The following is a 17,653-nucleotide window of genomic DNA, read 5'->3' on the forward strand; positions in this document are numbered from 1 at the left end:
TATAATTTAATTACAGAGAAATTCCTTGCAGGGAGCTTGTCGAAGGGGTGGAAGCATTGTCAAAAAAGAATTAGGCAGGGCATCACCATCACTAGTAAACAGGTAAAGGACCTAGCGATTTGAAACAGGATACATCTGTGGAATTGCATGAGTTATTTAAATAAAATAATTGAGTTAAAATATAAAACGTATCTTAAGGACTTTAATTTTTAAAAAGATTTTAATTTATCTTTCATTATATTGTTTTTAATAAATATTTATTAAACATATATTTAAATATAAAATCATTTAGCACCATTATAATTTAATAATCAATTAAGTGATGTTTATAAGTGCATGTAAGATTTTAATAGTATTCGAATTATTATAACTTATTCCCTTTCAATTTAATATTCTTTGCTCTTAAATGATAACACTTGGCTTAGCAAATCAATTTAATATTTGGCAATTTGAATTTTATAATCGTTCAACTTTTCTAATCTTTTAATTATTTCCCTTCTTTTTATAAATTGATTGATTGGTATTCAGATGGTTTTTTTGTAACCGATGGAAGTTGTATAGAGAAGCTCACGTCTATATTATTAGAATTTCAAACGTAACTTGGCACCTTGTCCTTTTCCAAGCCTTGGCTTTCATTATTGTTTTCAGCCTTGAGAACCATATTTTCGTTTTGAAACCTTCAACCAAGCATCCAAAATCAGTCACTGAGGAAGCAGCAAGTAAATAAGGAGCATACAGCTAGGATATTGCTGCTGGATGAAGAGTTGTCTCAAGAACCCATGCCACATCATCACAGAATTAAGTCACATAAGACAGCATTAGGATTCCACAAAAGAAACAATTACTTTTCCTTTTCTTATTGAATTAAAATATGCAGTTATCTCTGTAGGTAGACGTACAGGATTTCATATACGTCTTGGCAATTATTTTTGTCTTTTTGCATCATCAAACTGTACATAAACCCATCGCATTTCATTACCAATTAGTCTTTTCATTTCCAGCTTGTCCTTTCATTGCTAGATTGACTTGTTTTCTTGCTATAAAACCAGAATAATGAAGTCCATATTAAATCTTTCAAAAATCATTATAAACTGATGAAGATCAGTCAAACACTTTAGTCTTAATTGCTATTCAGATCAAATAATTGGATTGATAACCGAATGGACAATCACCCTGAATTTTTCTTAAGGAGGAGTTAATTTCTTGATAGCATTTACTATGAAATATGGAACTAATGATCAAACAGAGATGAGATATTGTTTAAATCAGTAAATAGAGCCATACGTAATTCTTTCAGTCTGCCTTTATACTTATAATTGATGCATGATTATTGGATGAAACCGACTGTAGTCTTTCAAGATTATCTTAATCTTTCAAGTTTAATTGATTGCCATAATATTGTTTAGATATAAGACTGTTATCATCATAATAACAGAACATGACCTTCTATGATAAAAGTTATAATACAGTATGGAATATTGTTTAAATCTGAATTGAATATCAAAAACAGAGTACCAAGGAAATTCACCACGCTGAGAGCCAGACTAAGGTGAATAAGGTACAAGACATAACAGTAAGGATAATTGTTCAGGCACCAAGGAGTCACCGGCCTGATGGCCTCATTATGGTGAGGAGGTGTAGATGAACCTGTTAAAAAGAATTATAAGAATGTTGACATTTTGAGAACTCTTAAGAACATAATCATAGAATATGAAATGATGGATGAATAAATGAAGGAGCCGTTGGCTCTAAAAATTCCGGATACCTGGGACTCACCGGGTTGTGTAGCTGAGAAGATGGGTGATGAAGTGTGAGAAAGGAATCCTTAATAGTATGAATCAATATCAATTATGACATTTCAATAATTACCATTTAAAATGAATTTAATTAATAGCTCATGCATATTCCTATTATGGTGATCTCCTACTACCAATTTGTATGGCGTGTTATATATCATGATGCCCAGTGGATGGAATGATGTTCCCTGTCAATTCCGGGTAGAGAGGGCCTTTCTCGTTAGAGATTGTGTGGGGATATATTGTGGTCTGAGGTTGGGTGATTAAGCCCCTGACAATGTTTCACCTCTCTCAAGATGTCGGATATGCGTCAGACAGAGATAAGCCAAGCAATCAATTGTTTATCAAAAACAGGTAATATCATTTTTATTTATGAAGAGGTAAGATTAAATTGAAGTATTTCATTGTTATCATCATTTTACTTTTATATATATGAATAACGAATATAAGTATACTTTCTAATCCTAAGATAATGTCACAATTAAGTAATCAGAGGAAAAGGAATCTGAAGCCCTAAATGATTTGAGAGATGACTGGAACTCTAAATGATTCAGTGGTATCGGAACCCTAATTGAATCCGTGGTATTGGAAGCCCTATTTGAATCAGTGGTATCGAAAGCCCTAATTGAATCCATGGTATCGAAAGCCCTAGATGAATCCGTGGTAGTGGAAGCCCTGAGTGAGATAACGGTATCAGAAGCCCTAAATGAACCGAAGGTAAAAGATGCCCTAATTGATACAGTGGTATGTGATGCCCTAATTTATAATATGGTGGTATTTATTTAAAATTTATTATTTGAGTTTTAAGATAGTAGTTTGTAGATGATAGCCATCCTATGAAATTGTTATAGTGTATTTGTGGACTAACCCGGGTGGTTGCAGAAACATCCCTAGTTTAATTCGAACTCAGTATTCCAAGGTATGTGGTTTTCAATTTCTATAGTAATTTCATTTGATGGTGATTCAAGTTTTTAGTTATGAAATTTTGTATAACTATTTTTTACGGTAAATCTTATTCACATGAAAATGAAAGATATAACTGTCTTCTTATGAAATCGAAATTATAACTGTATTCTTTGAGTATGGTATTTGTTAATTTAGACCCAGGAAATCTGGTTGTTACACATATAGTTTCTTTAATAATATAAAGTCACTTTAAATTCCTTATAGCTCCATAAGCTCACACCCCATTGGGCATAATGATTAAATACTTTATGACATTCCCATATTGAATTCAGTCGACCCCTTATATCCTCTTTAATCATAAAGATATTTAATTAATTAGATTAAAGTCAATGCTAGGTTAGACTTCAATTAATTAAATTAAATCATTAAACACCATTAAATGCCAAATATCCAACCAACAATAAATCCTACCAGCTTTTGGATATAACTGCGATGTCATCTAACCATCGAAATGACTAACCATAAATGGTATGGACCCAAACATCCAAGTGACTTACTAAAAATAGTGTGTATAAAGTTTAAATAGAGCTTGAAAGACCTATAGAAGGAAAAATGCAAATAAACTAATGCACTAAGATGGAAAGTATTGAAATAGAAGTCCAAATTGTTAGCTGGATAACCCGGAATCGCCCTAAAAGGGCCCCCTAATCACTACATTAGCCTACAAGGACCACTAATAATAGGCTGACCTCTTAAAATAACTGATATTTAGGAAGGTGCAAAAATAGGGACATTACAATTTTGATATACTACATTTAGAAGGGATATCATATGAATGGTGGCACCACAACATAATTACCCAAGATCACCAAAACATAGAAACTTATGATGCCTTCCTAAAAAAGATTATTGAAATGTTTGACCAAAAAACCCCCAAAAAAACTTAAGAGAATTAACAAGAATAAGGCAAATAGGAACCCTCAAAGATTACGTAACGAAGTTATGGAGACTAGCAATTATGACTCCCAGAATATCCAAGGAAAGACTGATCTATATATTTGTAGAGTATTTATCAAGTACCATTTGTGGCCTCATAAGTGCACTTGACCCTTCCTCACTCCAAGAAGCAATCAAAAAGGCCACATGTCTTGATGTTGCCCAAACAACTAAGGGGGAATTCCAAACACATGACATCAAAGGAGGGAAAAAATTACAATTAAGGACATAAAAAGAACATCTATCTTTATAGATGATCGTGAGGACTTAAGCAGCAAGAGCTTATGCTCCTAATATAAAGAAAAATGAAGACTTGGACATCTTTGTCAGCCAGATAAGGGTAAAGAGAAAAAGGTATGCAACAAATGCAATGATTAATGAAGGCACAAAACATTTGTGATCCACATGATGAATTAGTTACCCCTAGGGATGGATCTAGTCTTGGTTGGACATTCCTACCTCATGTGCGCTAAATGATAAATTCATTACCCCAAGAGATGGACCTAGTCCTGATTAGACATTCCTACCTCTTGTGGGCTAAATGATGAAATAATTACCACAAGGGATGGATCTAAATCCTAGCTGAACATTCCTACCTCTTGTGGGCTAAATGATGAAATAATTACCACAAGGGATGGATCTAAATCCTAGCTGAACATTCCTACCTCTTGTGGGATAAGTGATGAGTTAGTTAGCCCAAGAGATGAATCTGCTCCTATTTGGACATTCTTGCCCCTTGTTGGCTAAATAATGAAATGATTACCTCAAGAGACGAATCTGGTATTGGTAGGACATTCCTACTCCTTGTATGTTAAGCATGTGTACATATGTCATATATTCATGCGCATGCTCTATGTTATGTTCATACGTGATGTGTTTCTCGTATGTCTACTCCATCAATGTCTATGATTACTGTAAACATGCTCCTATCATCCTAGGAATTCTGTTTATGGTTGACAACAAGAGTCAACCAAAAAGGCGATACAAAATTATAGATGTGTCATGCTACTAATCCTCTTCTCAATATGCAGGAAGTTCATTCTTGTTTTGTCTCAAGGAGATACCCATAATAGTTCTTATGATTACAATTGATGAGAGGAAACTTTTTCGCAATGAAACCTTGCCACATTCCAACTTCTTGTTATAACTCTATTTCAAATAGAAGTAAGAACTAGTAGTTGCACGCTTTTGTGCTTGCAACGATAAGCCGATAGGTGCTTGATAATATTATAAATAATTTTCAATTTAAGTAAAATAATATTTTTTCAAAGAATTCTTTCAAATACAAATAAATATTATTTATTTATATTCAATTTATCATATATTAAATAAATGATCATTTAAAAAAAAATCTATTGTGAACAATAGGAGAAATACAAAAAAGAAAATATGATTAGAAAAATAGAAATCAAACAAGTTGCATCCTCCCACAAATATCTTATTGGCTAAATAAAGTATAAAAACTTAAAATCAATAGTTAAACTGAAAAACCAAAGTAATCTAAAAAATTAATTTTAATTATTAGAAAACTAAAACCTAAATCAATTTTGAAAATCAAACTAAAATTAGAAAACAAAATCATAGATCATATTAAAATATATTGGATTTAAGATTCACTTGCTATTTCTAATTTCAAAAATTAATTGTTAATTCTAAAAAATAGGAAAAATCATACTTGAAAAAGAAAGTTATCGGGAAGAAGACTAACAACTTTTCCACTAAGAAAAATTCATTTCAGGGAACAAAGTTCCCACAAAAAACCTATCGACTTAAACATATAGATCTTAATCCAATCCACAACTTATCATGATATCAAAGTTGCACAATGTAATAGCCACCCCTTTTTTGTTTTTTCGAGGAGACTTGTAGACTACTAAGTATTATCAATTAGAGTGCTATTTTCAACATGGCATTTTGACAAACACTTATCAAACATACAACAATAAATACACAAAGTCTAGAACCTCCTTATTTGCTGATAAAATATTGATTTTGCAATAGAAATGTTTACATAAAATTGCCTTATAGGCTGCAACAAATATTCAGACTAGTATTTAACAATTACAATGCCAAAAATGAACAGTATGATGGAAGGAACCTAGAAGTAGATGCTGTAGTGATATTCAGATGAAATGACAGCGTCCCAATCTTTAACGGGCGAGAGTGGACAAGAAACTCAATGCAACACTATTCGTGCACTATAGCAGCACTATTCACGACACTGTAGCAATTTCACTATTGACGACATTGTAGCAATTTCACTATTCACGGCCTTGTAGCAGAATCACTATTTACAGTACTGTAGCAAAAACACTATTCACGGTACTATAGCAAAAACACTATTCACGTACACTATAGCAAGAACACTATTCACATGCACGATAGCAAACACTATTCATGGCTGCATGACCTGAACTTCAGAGCTCTTAAATTATGTGTAAAATCACCAATAAATCCCACTGCATTTCCTAAATGAAAACACCCGATAATCCTCCTAACTATGTCTTTCAACAATGAAGAGAATGCTAACAAAGAGGGATTTCGTCTTCCAAGCTCAACAATTAGATTTCCTAGAAATCCAATAGCATAATAGTAATATCATCCAAGCATACCCCAACGCATTCCAACCAAGAGAATATAAAGTCCTCGAAGAAGTCGACTTCATTTGCATAAGCAATGTGGGATAAATGGGAGACGCCTTTTTAAAACAACTTTATAATAAAGTGACTTGATAGATAAGTTTTTTATTTAACTATCACTTTATAATAAAGTAAATTAACTTTGGTATTAAAATCATATAAGAGTCGAACTCAGAATACCATGTATGATAGCTTGTCGGAAAGAGGTCAACCAAATCCACCAAGCCAAACACTAGAAATTTCCATATCAATTGACTCCCACTGACTTACTAAAAATAGTAACTCCTAAAAATATTGCCAAATGAGCTCCCTAATCACTTCATTAGCCTACGGAAGCTCTTGTCATAAGCTAATCTATTGACCCTAATGGTCACATTAAGTAGGGGACATTACACACAACAAAAGCTAAATATATCACAAAGAGGTTGCAAGGAGTAGTTCAAGGATCCTCACATTGAAAAAGATTTGGTTGGAAACTAGTAATGCTTGAGAATAGACAATGATGGGAAGGGCAAACTATAATGTCTCCACCTCAAAAGAAACCATATAATGTCCCCATTTTTACTCACCTTGGATTGCAATTGGGTTTATCCTATCACTAGGTCCTTGTAGGCTACTATTGGTGATTAGAGGACCCGGTGTGTTTTGGCTCCATTTTGAGAGACTTACTATTTATAGTAAGTCAATGGATGATTCCAATGAGCTCAAATGATTTAGAGGAGTTATATGATGCTTTCATATGTTATTTCTGACTTCTGGATTGGGCTCCAAGATTCTTGGAGGGGAACGTGTGTTTTAAAAAAGTCACCCAATTTAGATCATTAATCATATTTCATCATTACAATCACTCCTGTGCGATTAGGTTTCACTTCCGCTGTGGTTGGGTCATTTTCGACAAGTTTATTAATGGGCACTAAGGTTATTATTTAAACCAGGATGAGAAGTTTTATATCATGAGAACATGAAACAAGGACCTTGTGTGTTAGAATATCATTATATTAATGAAAAGGTCATTTTTTGAGAAATGTGGGAGTTTGAATTAATAAAGTGTCTTTATTATATGTCAACTTTAAAAAATTTAAATTATAACTTAAACTTGCTCTTGGAGGGAAAAATAATAAATATTATATTTCAAACTCTGCAACCAAAGAGGCACATATGTAAGCTATGTGAGGTGTGTGCTGGAGGATTCAAGTTAAATTTGCATTTGAGAATTATAAATGCATTTGATGCAAAACAAAAAGAACACATTTGAATGTGCATTTGATATGGTGGATTTGTCGAGGAGTTCATGCATAGGGTTTGTGTAATTGAAAGATGGAAGAATTGGGTATTCCTTTAGGTATCTTGCACTTTGAGTTGGTTATTCTCTGGTGAACTGTGCAAGTGATCGTCTCATTCAAAGATTACCATTGTACTTAATTTGGTGACCAAATTGTGAAGAAGATTCAGCATCTCATATCAAATATAATTTACAAGAATGGAGACTATTTATTAATTGTCAAATGCATGATTATGGAGCTGCGATTGAATATAGAGGTTGTTGCTGCCATAGTTTGAGGGATGGTTTATTGTTTATTGCCTGTGTTTTTCTATAGAAGCCTAAGATTGGTTCCTTAGCATCTGTAGTTGATCATCTAAGGCAGAAAATATATCATTAGTAGCTGTGATATCATCTTTGGATGGAAGCATTTACTCCAAGTATAGCTGCGTTACAACTTTGGCTCATACTGAAGGTTATTTGGATGCACATTCAATCTCCAAGTTCACAAAATTTCATAGTTGAATATTTGCATTTAGATAATTGCATTCTTAGAGTTCACAAGTATTTAAATAAATTTGTTGAAGGCATTGTTGCAAACTAGAATTCAGAATTTTTGCACTACGTTGTTCATTTCATTTATTATTCCAGGGATTCTTTATACAATGATATCAAAGCTCACAAAGGTATAATGAATCTCAAAATCCAAGCAAAATATCTTCATCATTTAACATTATTTGATCAAAGAGCCAATAGGGTTCTTTACAGTGCTATCAAAGCTAGCAAGGCTTGTTATAGTGGTATCAGAGCAATTTCTTGTGATCCTCTGGGGAATTAGATTCATTCATACAGCCACAAAGATTTATTCCAATGATTCATCAAACCCAAACAGGTGGAGCCTCGCCACTAGATGAAGGCAAACAGGGCATTCACTATGGTACTATGGGTGATAAGAACATTGGTAACACATGTATTGATGAAGAAAGAGAAGCTAGAGAATTATTCAAGAACACTGCAGTTGGTCAACCCCAAGTGGCTAATGTACTACAACAACTTTCTGACACCCTACAACACATTACCTTACCCAAGGGTTGTAGCAGAGACAAGAGTAATATGAGTGTTTCAGTAAGTACACATAGGTCTAGAGCTGGTTATAGATCCCACAGGTACACATGACAGGTCTTTGCATCCTACTTTCCTAAGGCCTGAGTTGGATGAGGCTAGTATTGAGACTGAGGCAGCACCCTTTGCTAATGATGTAGTGGCTTTATATGCAAAGTGGGATGCTTTACCGCAAGGGCTGAAACAGAACTTGAACTTTGACAAGTTTATGACCTAGAAGAGAGAGCAATCCAGAGGTAGACCTAATGGGCCATAAAGGCCTAGACACAATGATTTGAAACAAGCGATCAAGGAGTTGACTTTGACTCATTTTGATGGGAGTGGTAACACAATAGCTAGAGCTTGGGTTCACAAGCTTGACACATGTCCCTCATTACATCCTATGTCTAAGGAGGACATTATCCAATTTGATAGGTTGCACTTGGATGGTATAGCCCATTAATGGTTGCACCATGGGCTGGTCACTTTACATCATGATCAAATTACATCCCACCAGGAGTTTGTGGATAGAATGGTAGAGAGATTTAATCAAAAAAGATCCAAAAACTTATTTTCGGGACCTCGTTCAACTCAGGCATACAAACAACCTAGAGTCTTTCATTAGTGAGCTTTTGAGAATCTCTAACATGGCTCCTAATCTGACAGAGAAGCGCTTAGTTACGCTATTTACAGAGGGGTTATATGAGCCACTCAAAGGGTGGTTTAAGGCATTTGATTCTTCTTTCCTGCAATGAGTCATCAAGAAGGCCAAGAACATAGAGCTTTCAACTCCTACGAGGCAAGCACAACCTAAACCTACCACTTCACCTACAGATAAGGTACACCCATAGGTTAGTGATGAAAAAATAATATCAGTTGTTAAACATGATGAGACAACTTGTGAGGATTTGAGGAGGAGAACATTATGACAGAGAACACTCTTGCCCTTTGAGGCCTAAGGGAAGGGCACACCATGCTATGTGGGTGTACCATGATGAAGTTGAGGTTGAATCTTCACAAAAGCCAGTTGATTTAGATGTTGATGATGCTCCTATTGAGTTTGGTCTTGATGCCAAGATATCACCTATAGTATTGTCTACTGTTATAGGTTCCCTCCACTTTCAAAATGTGAGGATTAGATGGACTGTTGCATTTCCATATTAGACATATGGGTCACACATAATTTCATACATGAGGCTTTTGCTAGCCACTATGGCCTTTAGGTGGAGGACATTGTTGTATTTTGAGTTAGGGTAACAGATGACTATAACCTTACCTGTACCAAGCACATACGACATCTCTCTTTATTCCTCAATGATTATGAGATTCGGACAGATTTTTATGTGATCATCTTGGGAGGGATGGATGTTCTACTAGGGATGCAAGATATTAAGGGTTTTTTCCTTAGCATGTGCATGCTGGAGATGAATTTTGAGTACCGAGGCAAGAAGTAAATGTTGGAGGGTATCACTAAGGGGAGTTTACATACTATATCTCTTTTTGCAATACACAATAGGAATTTACAGAGGCATGGTACAATTTAGGTGGAACAGGTTACACTCGATGTCTCCCATAGTTCATAATTACCTAGTTCAGATCAACATATGGGTGTAGTTCACGTTGTGAACAAACCCTTGTTTGACTTTGATGTTACTTTGTCATATGATAATCCACTATTTGAGGTTGGTGTTGGTCTCTCTCAAGTGATGAGTGAGAATGATTTTGGGATTTCGTCAATATACTAGCACGTCAGTTAATTCTTACAGGTTTCTAGGCGAGTCTTACTGAGAAATTCACAGAGGTGTATACAGTAAGGAGTACATACAAGTTCATATTTGATCCTCACGTACAAGATAATTACCGGGTGCAAACTTTGTTTGTGCATGAGTTTGATGTTTTGTATGATAAATAAATAAATGTCTAGCTTGTGTACCCAAGTTGATGCACTCGAATCACAAGTGCCATCATAAGTAGCCAATGAAATCTTCCCAGTAGCTCTACTAAGATCATTGTTCTGTTGTGACCTATTGCCTCTGTCTCCTCTGAACCTGGTAGTATCCCTGCGCTGTGAACAATACTAGGGAAGAGGGAAAACATCCCTAACCTTTGGGAGTAGAGCTCTCCGCTCAACTATGGCTGCCATGATGGATTCTTGGAATCCCATCTCAGGTGGATCAACCTGTGTTGGCCGCTCACCAGGTAAAAACTATGGAAGCAAGAGTCTATCCGTAGCAGGTATATGAGGTCGTTCCTATCTTTGGGAATGAAGGGAGCTCCCAACCAACGCACGGGATCTATGACTTCCAACAACTGACACAAATCTATTGCATCCCTGGCTGCCTCTTCACCTATCCAACTCCATCCGCTCCAAATTTCCATGTAACCTCTCAAGCGTCTGGACTATTATAGGTTGAGTATTGATGAGAATCTTCATCAATTCTCTTCCATCCTCATCAATGGTGTTCTGTCTATTCCTCTCTGTTCATCTGCTATAGTATTTCCCTGTTCAATTTCAAAACCTTGCTCAAGTTGAGCTCTCCTATGCGCGTAAAATCTATGTATCTTAGCTCTTGGATGCATAGGTTCGTAATCAAATCCACAGGCTGGCAAGATCTAGGCTCTAATACCATTGAAATATCCCAAATGCAAGGTAAAATTTAAGAAACCCCCCTCCTAAATAAGATAAAATTAATGGAAAATCTTTCTTTATTTTGAAAAACCAAATTATTTTTATTGACAAATCTCTCAATTTTTTTTATTTTAAATATTATTTACATTGGCAATTATTTTGGACTCAAAATTTTTTAGTAGAAAATATTGGCGAAAATATTTGCAAATCTCAATAGTAATAGGAAGTTCGCTAATCGTCATGGAATATTACAAATCAAAATTGAACATGTTTTATCTCATGGAAATTATGAAGATAATCACATTGTATTTTAAATCAATAGTTAAAACTAAATATTGGAAATAATCCCTAAAGTAACTAATAATTATGATAATTATTGGTGAAATAATTTTAATTTCTTCGATAATATATAATATTTAGGTGAATCAAATCTAATCATGTATCAAATATTTTGGCGAATCTTTGAGTTTAAATTTTTTAATAAAATAATTTATTGAGCGATTTAAATATTTTAGAACTAAATTTAATTAAAATGTGGTGATTTAGGTTGCATTAAATCTTAAATTATTAACTAAATTACTAGCAAAAAAATTCTAAAATTAGCAAAATTACAAATATTCACCACTAAAAAACACCCTACCCAAATGGATATTTGCTCTATTGCTGCTATAATGTTAAATTATATTTTCCTGTAGATTTTTCTTTGATATTATAGAGCTAGACAGAAGTTGCAAAAGAATGTTGTTTCTTTTTTGTATTTTTCAAAATATAGGAATTACAATGAATAAATAACAGTAACTGATATAATAGAAGGGATAGAAATCATATGCAGCAATACATACTAATCTGGAAATGATTCTAAAACCATATCAGTAGAATTTGATTTATTTCAGAATAGTACCAATACAGATGTGCTTCAAACAAGGTTGATGCGAATTGAAAATGGGATCCAAGTGAGCTACTATAAAGAAACGCTAGGCTGAACCAAAGTGGCTGCCTTCCCTAAAATCCCACTACCTACAAAGTGTGACTGCAATACTAGAAATCGATCCACTGCCTTGATCAAACTGTATGCATAAGAACCTTCGAATCTAATCTTGTTGAGGGCTATGTCCCAACAAATCTACTCTCAGCACTAGGGTTTGCGTCCTATGTGAGGAATGCTCTTCCAGAGCAATGGCATCCAAAAAATGTTGACAAAATGATAAAAGATACTCACTTTTAGGTTACCATCTCCTTATATCCCCTCTCCAAGGAAAATCGAACCCTAAAAGAACCCTAAAGTGGATTTCATTTGAATTTTATAATATAACATTATTTCCCCAATAAAGGCGTCCAAATAGAGAGAAATCATTACTTAATTAATGACAATTAGCTCCAAGGATCAAATAAGTCCCGCTAAGTGATAATCAAATAGTAGAGACTGAGCTCTTTCCAATGAGCTATCACACATAGGCAAATTGATCCAAATGGAGCCAAAAAAGCCCTTATAACTCCAAAATGGCTAAACACTTAGCCTTGTTTAAATTATTAAAATGCTAACTTAGGAGAATATTTAAATATATTAAAATATTTCCCAAGTAGCCAAGGAACAACCCAAACACCTCCAAAACATGAAACTGAGTTTGTCACCTGCCTGTGACTGATGTTGGACAACTTGGGCCAACTGGTAATCTCACCCTCAAATCTAGGGATACTCCTAAAAAATAGGAACACATCCAAATCTCCTGAAATTGAGATAAGGGGTGATCTCATAGAACCCCAACTATGGAAAACATCACAACATCCTAAAAGGTAGGAATCTCCTAAAATCAAGGAACTACCTCCTAAAATCAAGGAACTGCTCTCAATTGATATACTACTACCTGAAATACCAAATCCAGACACTGAAAATCCTAACTGAGTCCCTGATCACCACTGCCAACCTACCAAACTCCATAATAGGCTAACTCTCATGTCACTGCTAGACAAAGCTAAAGAGGGGACATGACATGGATTTTGCTACATCAGCGAATATTGAAACATCATATGAAGGTACTAATATTTATTATGATTCAATACATGAATATAATATTCTCCTACCATCAATTCAAAACAATTGGAATTCAAAATCTAGAGTGGTAGAACCTAGAATGTGCCAATGAGGAAGGAAAGAAACCAATAGTGTTTCTGCCAAGCACAAAAGACATAGTGAAGAACCTGGAGAGGTATGACAAGTGGCTAAAGAGTGCCAACGAAGCTAATTTCATCCAGAAGCAATCTTTTTGTAAAGATCTGCAGATTCTAATAACAGATCAGACTTCAAATCTAAAGACTAGATAGGCACAAGAATAACCTTCAGCAAAAACACCTATATTCAGTTTTAATATATCCTGGTACAAGTACGAACTGGAGTATTAAGAGTTGCAGATGAACTTGTGAGCATATGCAGACTTGGAGATCAAACTGTTTGTTTTCCATATGTCCCAATACTGTCTTCACAGCCCGTATATATATCCATTCAGAGGGTATGTCCCTTAAGGGACATAACCCTCAGCATCTAATTAGTAATTACTTTGCTCTAAGTCGGCATCTATATAACAATTGTTAGTCTGTCCTAACTAACGATTAGTTAAGATACAAAACTAAAATTATTATGCCCAGATCGCCGGCACCCATAGGACTAATATAAGTAATTACACAATGCCATTTTCAATGGAATATATGACAAGAAGAGTAATACGTAGACCTGTGGATTATCCAGGTTATTTTCTTAACACTTTTGATCCAATGTTGTTAATATGGTTTTCTATATATCTCTCACACATATAAAAATTAAGTTAAAAGGAGATACTGTGAAAAAGGATTATAATCAGAAAATGTAGTTGTCAACTTACCTCATGATCATAAATTTTTAGTAAGTGGAAGTCAATACCATTTTTGGACTTTGCATTTAGAAGTTTTGCCGCTTGCCCAGGTGGTCTTTTCCAGCTTCTATCCAGACTGTTAACCTGTTGGACCTTTCAAGTTGTTAGTAATAAAAGTAGGAATGCAACACAAGATAGTATGTTTTATATTAGATTTTAATGATGATAACCAAATTCTTCCTTTCTATGATTATACTGTAAATAGTAAAATCTAACCAGTGTCTCCGCAAATGCATCAACATTTCCAAATGACTCCATTCTCGTGTAATCAGCCCCAACCCCTGTTATTACAACATTTACTGCAGTAGTCCAAAGACTGATGTCTTAGGTTGGATTCTAAATACAGAAATTACTCAAAAATAGGAAAAATGATGAAACAAGCATACCATTGGACACTTCATCATCTTTTGGGAAAAAAGCAGTCACCACTCTCTGTTCATCTGCCTTTCCCTTCCCCTTTACCCAATCTGCAGGTGAGTATAATATCAGTCCTCCCTATATTTTCTGTGTATTACATCTCATCTTGATTTTACAAAACATGTTCAACTATTTGTAAAAACATGCATTTTGAGGAAACTCAAGATGTGCTTCAAAGTTTCAATGTAGTATAATACAATAAATCCTAATCACATGTTTGATTGAATGAAAAATACAGCTTGCAAGACAGCTTTTAAAGCTTTCTGAATTTCAGAAATCTGTCAAAATAGCCTAACAAGTAGAAACTAATTTACTTTGTACAAGCTAAATTTCATATTATCCTTAATAGTTTCCAAAATAACTATCATAAATTTCCATTTAATCAACAGCACTACCCCTCCATCTCATTGGAGCCTTTGTCATGAAATATTTTTTTAGGATAACAATGAACACCACATGCTTGTAATTGGGGACTTCATACAAATCATATTGCAAAATAATGTTAAATTAGTATTCCCAACGAACCGGCTACAGTTTTACTTATTGATCCTTGTTCAGTGTCATTAAGTGGAAGCAGGCTTCTAGCAAGGTCAAGGGACTGCAGCCCTGTAAAGAAAAATCATCCCTAACTGCAAAGAGCCCTGCTGGCTCTCACTCAAAACTGTGCTGAAGAGCTGATTGTTTTTGGAATTTTGAAAGTTCCGTAATTTTTTTGAATTTTTGCAATATATGATGTTTTGGTTTTTTGAGAATATATAAATGCCAATGCTTTAGAATGCAAAGAAAATGTCCACAATTCAATACCACTTTATTTGCTAAAACGAACTTGCAAATATTTACAATTCCAAATGCAATATGCAATAATCTTATTAATTAAAAGAACCTAACAAATAAAAATGTTCAATGTTGGATCCTTGATGGCAGATGAAATAAACTTTGCCCCTTATCAACAAGTTGCAAAGAATGTATGCTCAAACGCTGCCCCTAAAATACTGATCGCAGCCTAGTATGATGAAACGCTGCTTCACTAAGGAAAACGCAGCTGGGAATAATTCAACGCAGCCCCTGTTTTCCACACGCCACTGCCCAAATTTGTATTCAATGACATCAAACAAAGACTTTAATTGCAGAACTAACCACCACCTCCCCCCCCCCCCCCACACCTTCTCATAGCCGTCCATACTAATATCAATTTGCAGCAAATGATAAATTATTATTCAACAAAAACAAGTCTTTCAAATCCCAGGTCAAATGGCAATCCAGTAATCAGATTATGTGCACAATCTATTGGCAACATTAGTCCAATTCAAAGTGCCGAAGATTGAAGAGAATTCACAATTTCCTCATCCACCTCCAAACCCTTGGAAGTTCTCAATTCACAAACAAAAATGCATAAAGAGATAATTTGATCCTTGCAAGGCAATTGAATTTATAAGTTTTGAGCTCCAAAAGCTTCTCCTTGACACTAAACGCATTGAATTTTCTTTAGCACATTTTTCACTAAAGACCCTTCTTCAACACACCATTCAATTAGAACAATGAACTCATAAATTTATTTAATTAAGTCAAACTTAATAAATAACCTCCATTATGTATCTTATTATCAAAGCTCAATGTAATACTGAGATAGCACGGACTCAAGGCATCACCACTGTGCACTGCTAAAAATAGAAACCCACTGTCCTAACTTACTATAAATAGTAAGTCGAACAAATAGAGACCCTCAAATCCTTGGAAGTTCTCAATCACCTCCAAAACTTTGGAAGTTCTCAATTCACAAACAAAAATGCATAAAGAGATAATTCGATCCTTGCAAGGCAATTGAATTTATAAGTTTTGAGCTCCAAAAGCTTCTCCTTGACACTAAACGCATTGAATTTTCTTGAGCACATTTTTCACTAAAGACCCTTCTTCAACACACCATTCAATTAGAACAATGAACTCTTAAATTTTAAGTCAAAGTTAATAAATAACCTCCATTATGCATCTTATTATCAAAGCTCAATGTAATACTGAGATAGCACAAACTCAAGGCGTCACCACTGTGCACTGCTAAAAATAGAAACCCACTGTCCTAACTTACTATAAATAGTAAGTCGAACAAATAGAGACCCTCAAATCCAAGTGTCAGCTCATGAGGGTTGAGGTTATGAGTTTACATACCCATGCTCCTAGAACCTACTAAAATGGGGGCATCACATTAATTAAGATCATTAGTTGTGAACCTTTTAATGTAGCAGGAACTATTTTAGTAAATGGGCCCAATCGGATCAGTAGTCTGGGTCCACTACAAAAGTAGGATTTTAGTTTCGCCCTTCATTGGAAATATGACCCAGTTTGTGGGTCTATTTGGTTTTTGATCTATTAAATGTGTTGTTTTGTATGAAAACTAATTCGTTTATATGTTTTTCTAAGCTTTTTTGGCTTTTGATCTATTAAACATGTTGTTTTGTATGAAAATTAATTAGTTTATAGGTCTTTCCATGTGGCTTTTCAAGCCCAGTAAACATCAGAAAAGTTGCCTCACACCAGAAAATATTAGTAAATGTTTGGAGTTCTCATTTTCTGGAAAACATTCTTCTTAATACAGCAAAGAACTTCAAATTAGTATGTGTCCATAGTCACTATTGCACAATGCATGCATCCCTTCAAGCTGTAGGTACAAGTTATCTCATGTGCAAAAGGAAACCAAAAAAATCCAAGAAATTGTTATAACTGGGATCTTAGAAGGTGAATTAAATAAAGTTTTGAAAATAAGGTCTTGTATGAAGGTTGAATCACAATGTTCGACCAAGAAAAAACAATAGTGTCCTGGATTTCACCTGGACTCCCATCCACGCTCGCTTGAAGGTTTTCTTACTTCAAGTAATGTTCATCTATAATTCATAATGATGTAGCTCTCTTGTCATTCCAAATTGGAAAAATTGATTTGAATTTTCCAGCAGCTAAAAAAGGAGTTATATTTCAACAGTTGAATAATATTGTTCTACCAAAGCCTTGCA

The 17,653-nt window shown here is 34.6% G+C and overlaps 1 protein-coding gene across 7 annotated transcripts in view; it reads right to left on the reverse strand.

Annotated features, from left to right (window-relative positions):
- Positions 1-17,653, reverse strand: part of LOC149563071 (Photosystem II reaction center PsbP family protein) — a 198,690-nt gene that overhangs the window by 152,055 nt on the left and 28,982 nt on the right. For 5 of the 7 annotated variants that reach the window (XR_016364017.1, XR_016364018.1, XM_089826487.1 and 2 more), the window contains exons 5-7: positions 14,621-14,701; positions 14,451-14,533; positions 14,243-14,318 (exon numbers count right to left, since the gene is read on the reverse strand). Coding sequence is in view for 4 of the 7 variants with exons in the window: in XM_089826487.1 (XP_089682613.1) it covers positions 14,243-14,318; positions 14,451-14,533; positions 14,621-14,701 (240 nt within the window). In the remaining 3 variants the exon portion in view is untranslated. The remainder of the gene's footprint in view (positions 1-14,242; positions 14,319-14,450; positions 14,534-14,620; positions 14,702-17,653) is intronic. The other 2 variants (XR_016364019.1, XM_089826486.1) reach the window with 1 other exon arrangement.

Source organism: Cupressus sempervirens, chromosome 4 (assembly GCF_028749045.1).
Source record: "Cupressus sempervirens isolate cs-2001-9-10 chromosome 4, ASM2874904v1, whole genome shotgun sequence".
Classification (NCBI taxonomy): domain Eukaryota; kingdom Viridiplantae; phylum Streptophyta; class Pinopsida; order Cupressales; family Cupressaceae; genus Cupressus; species Cupressus sempervirens.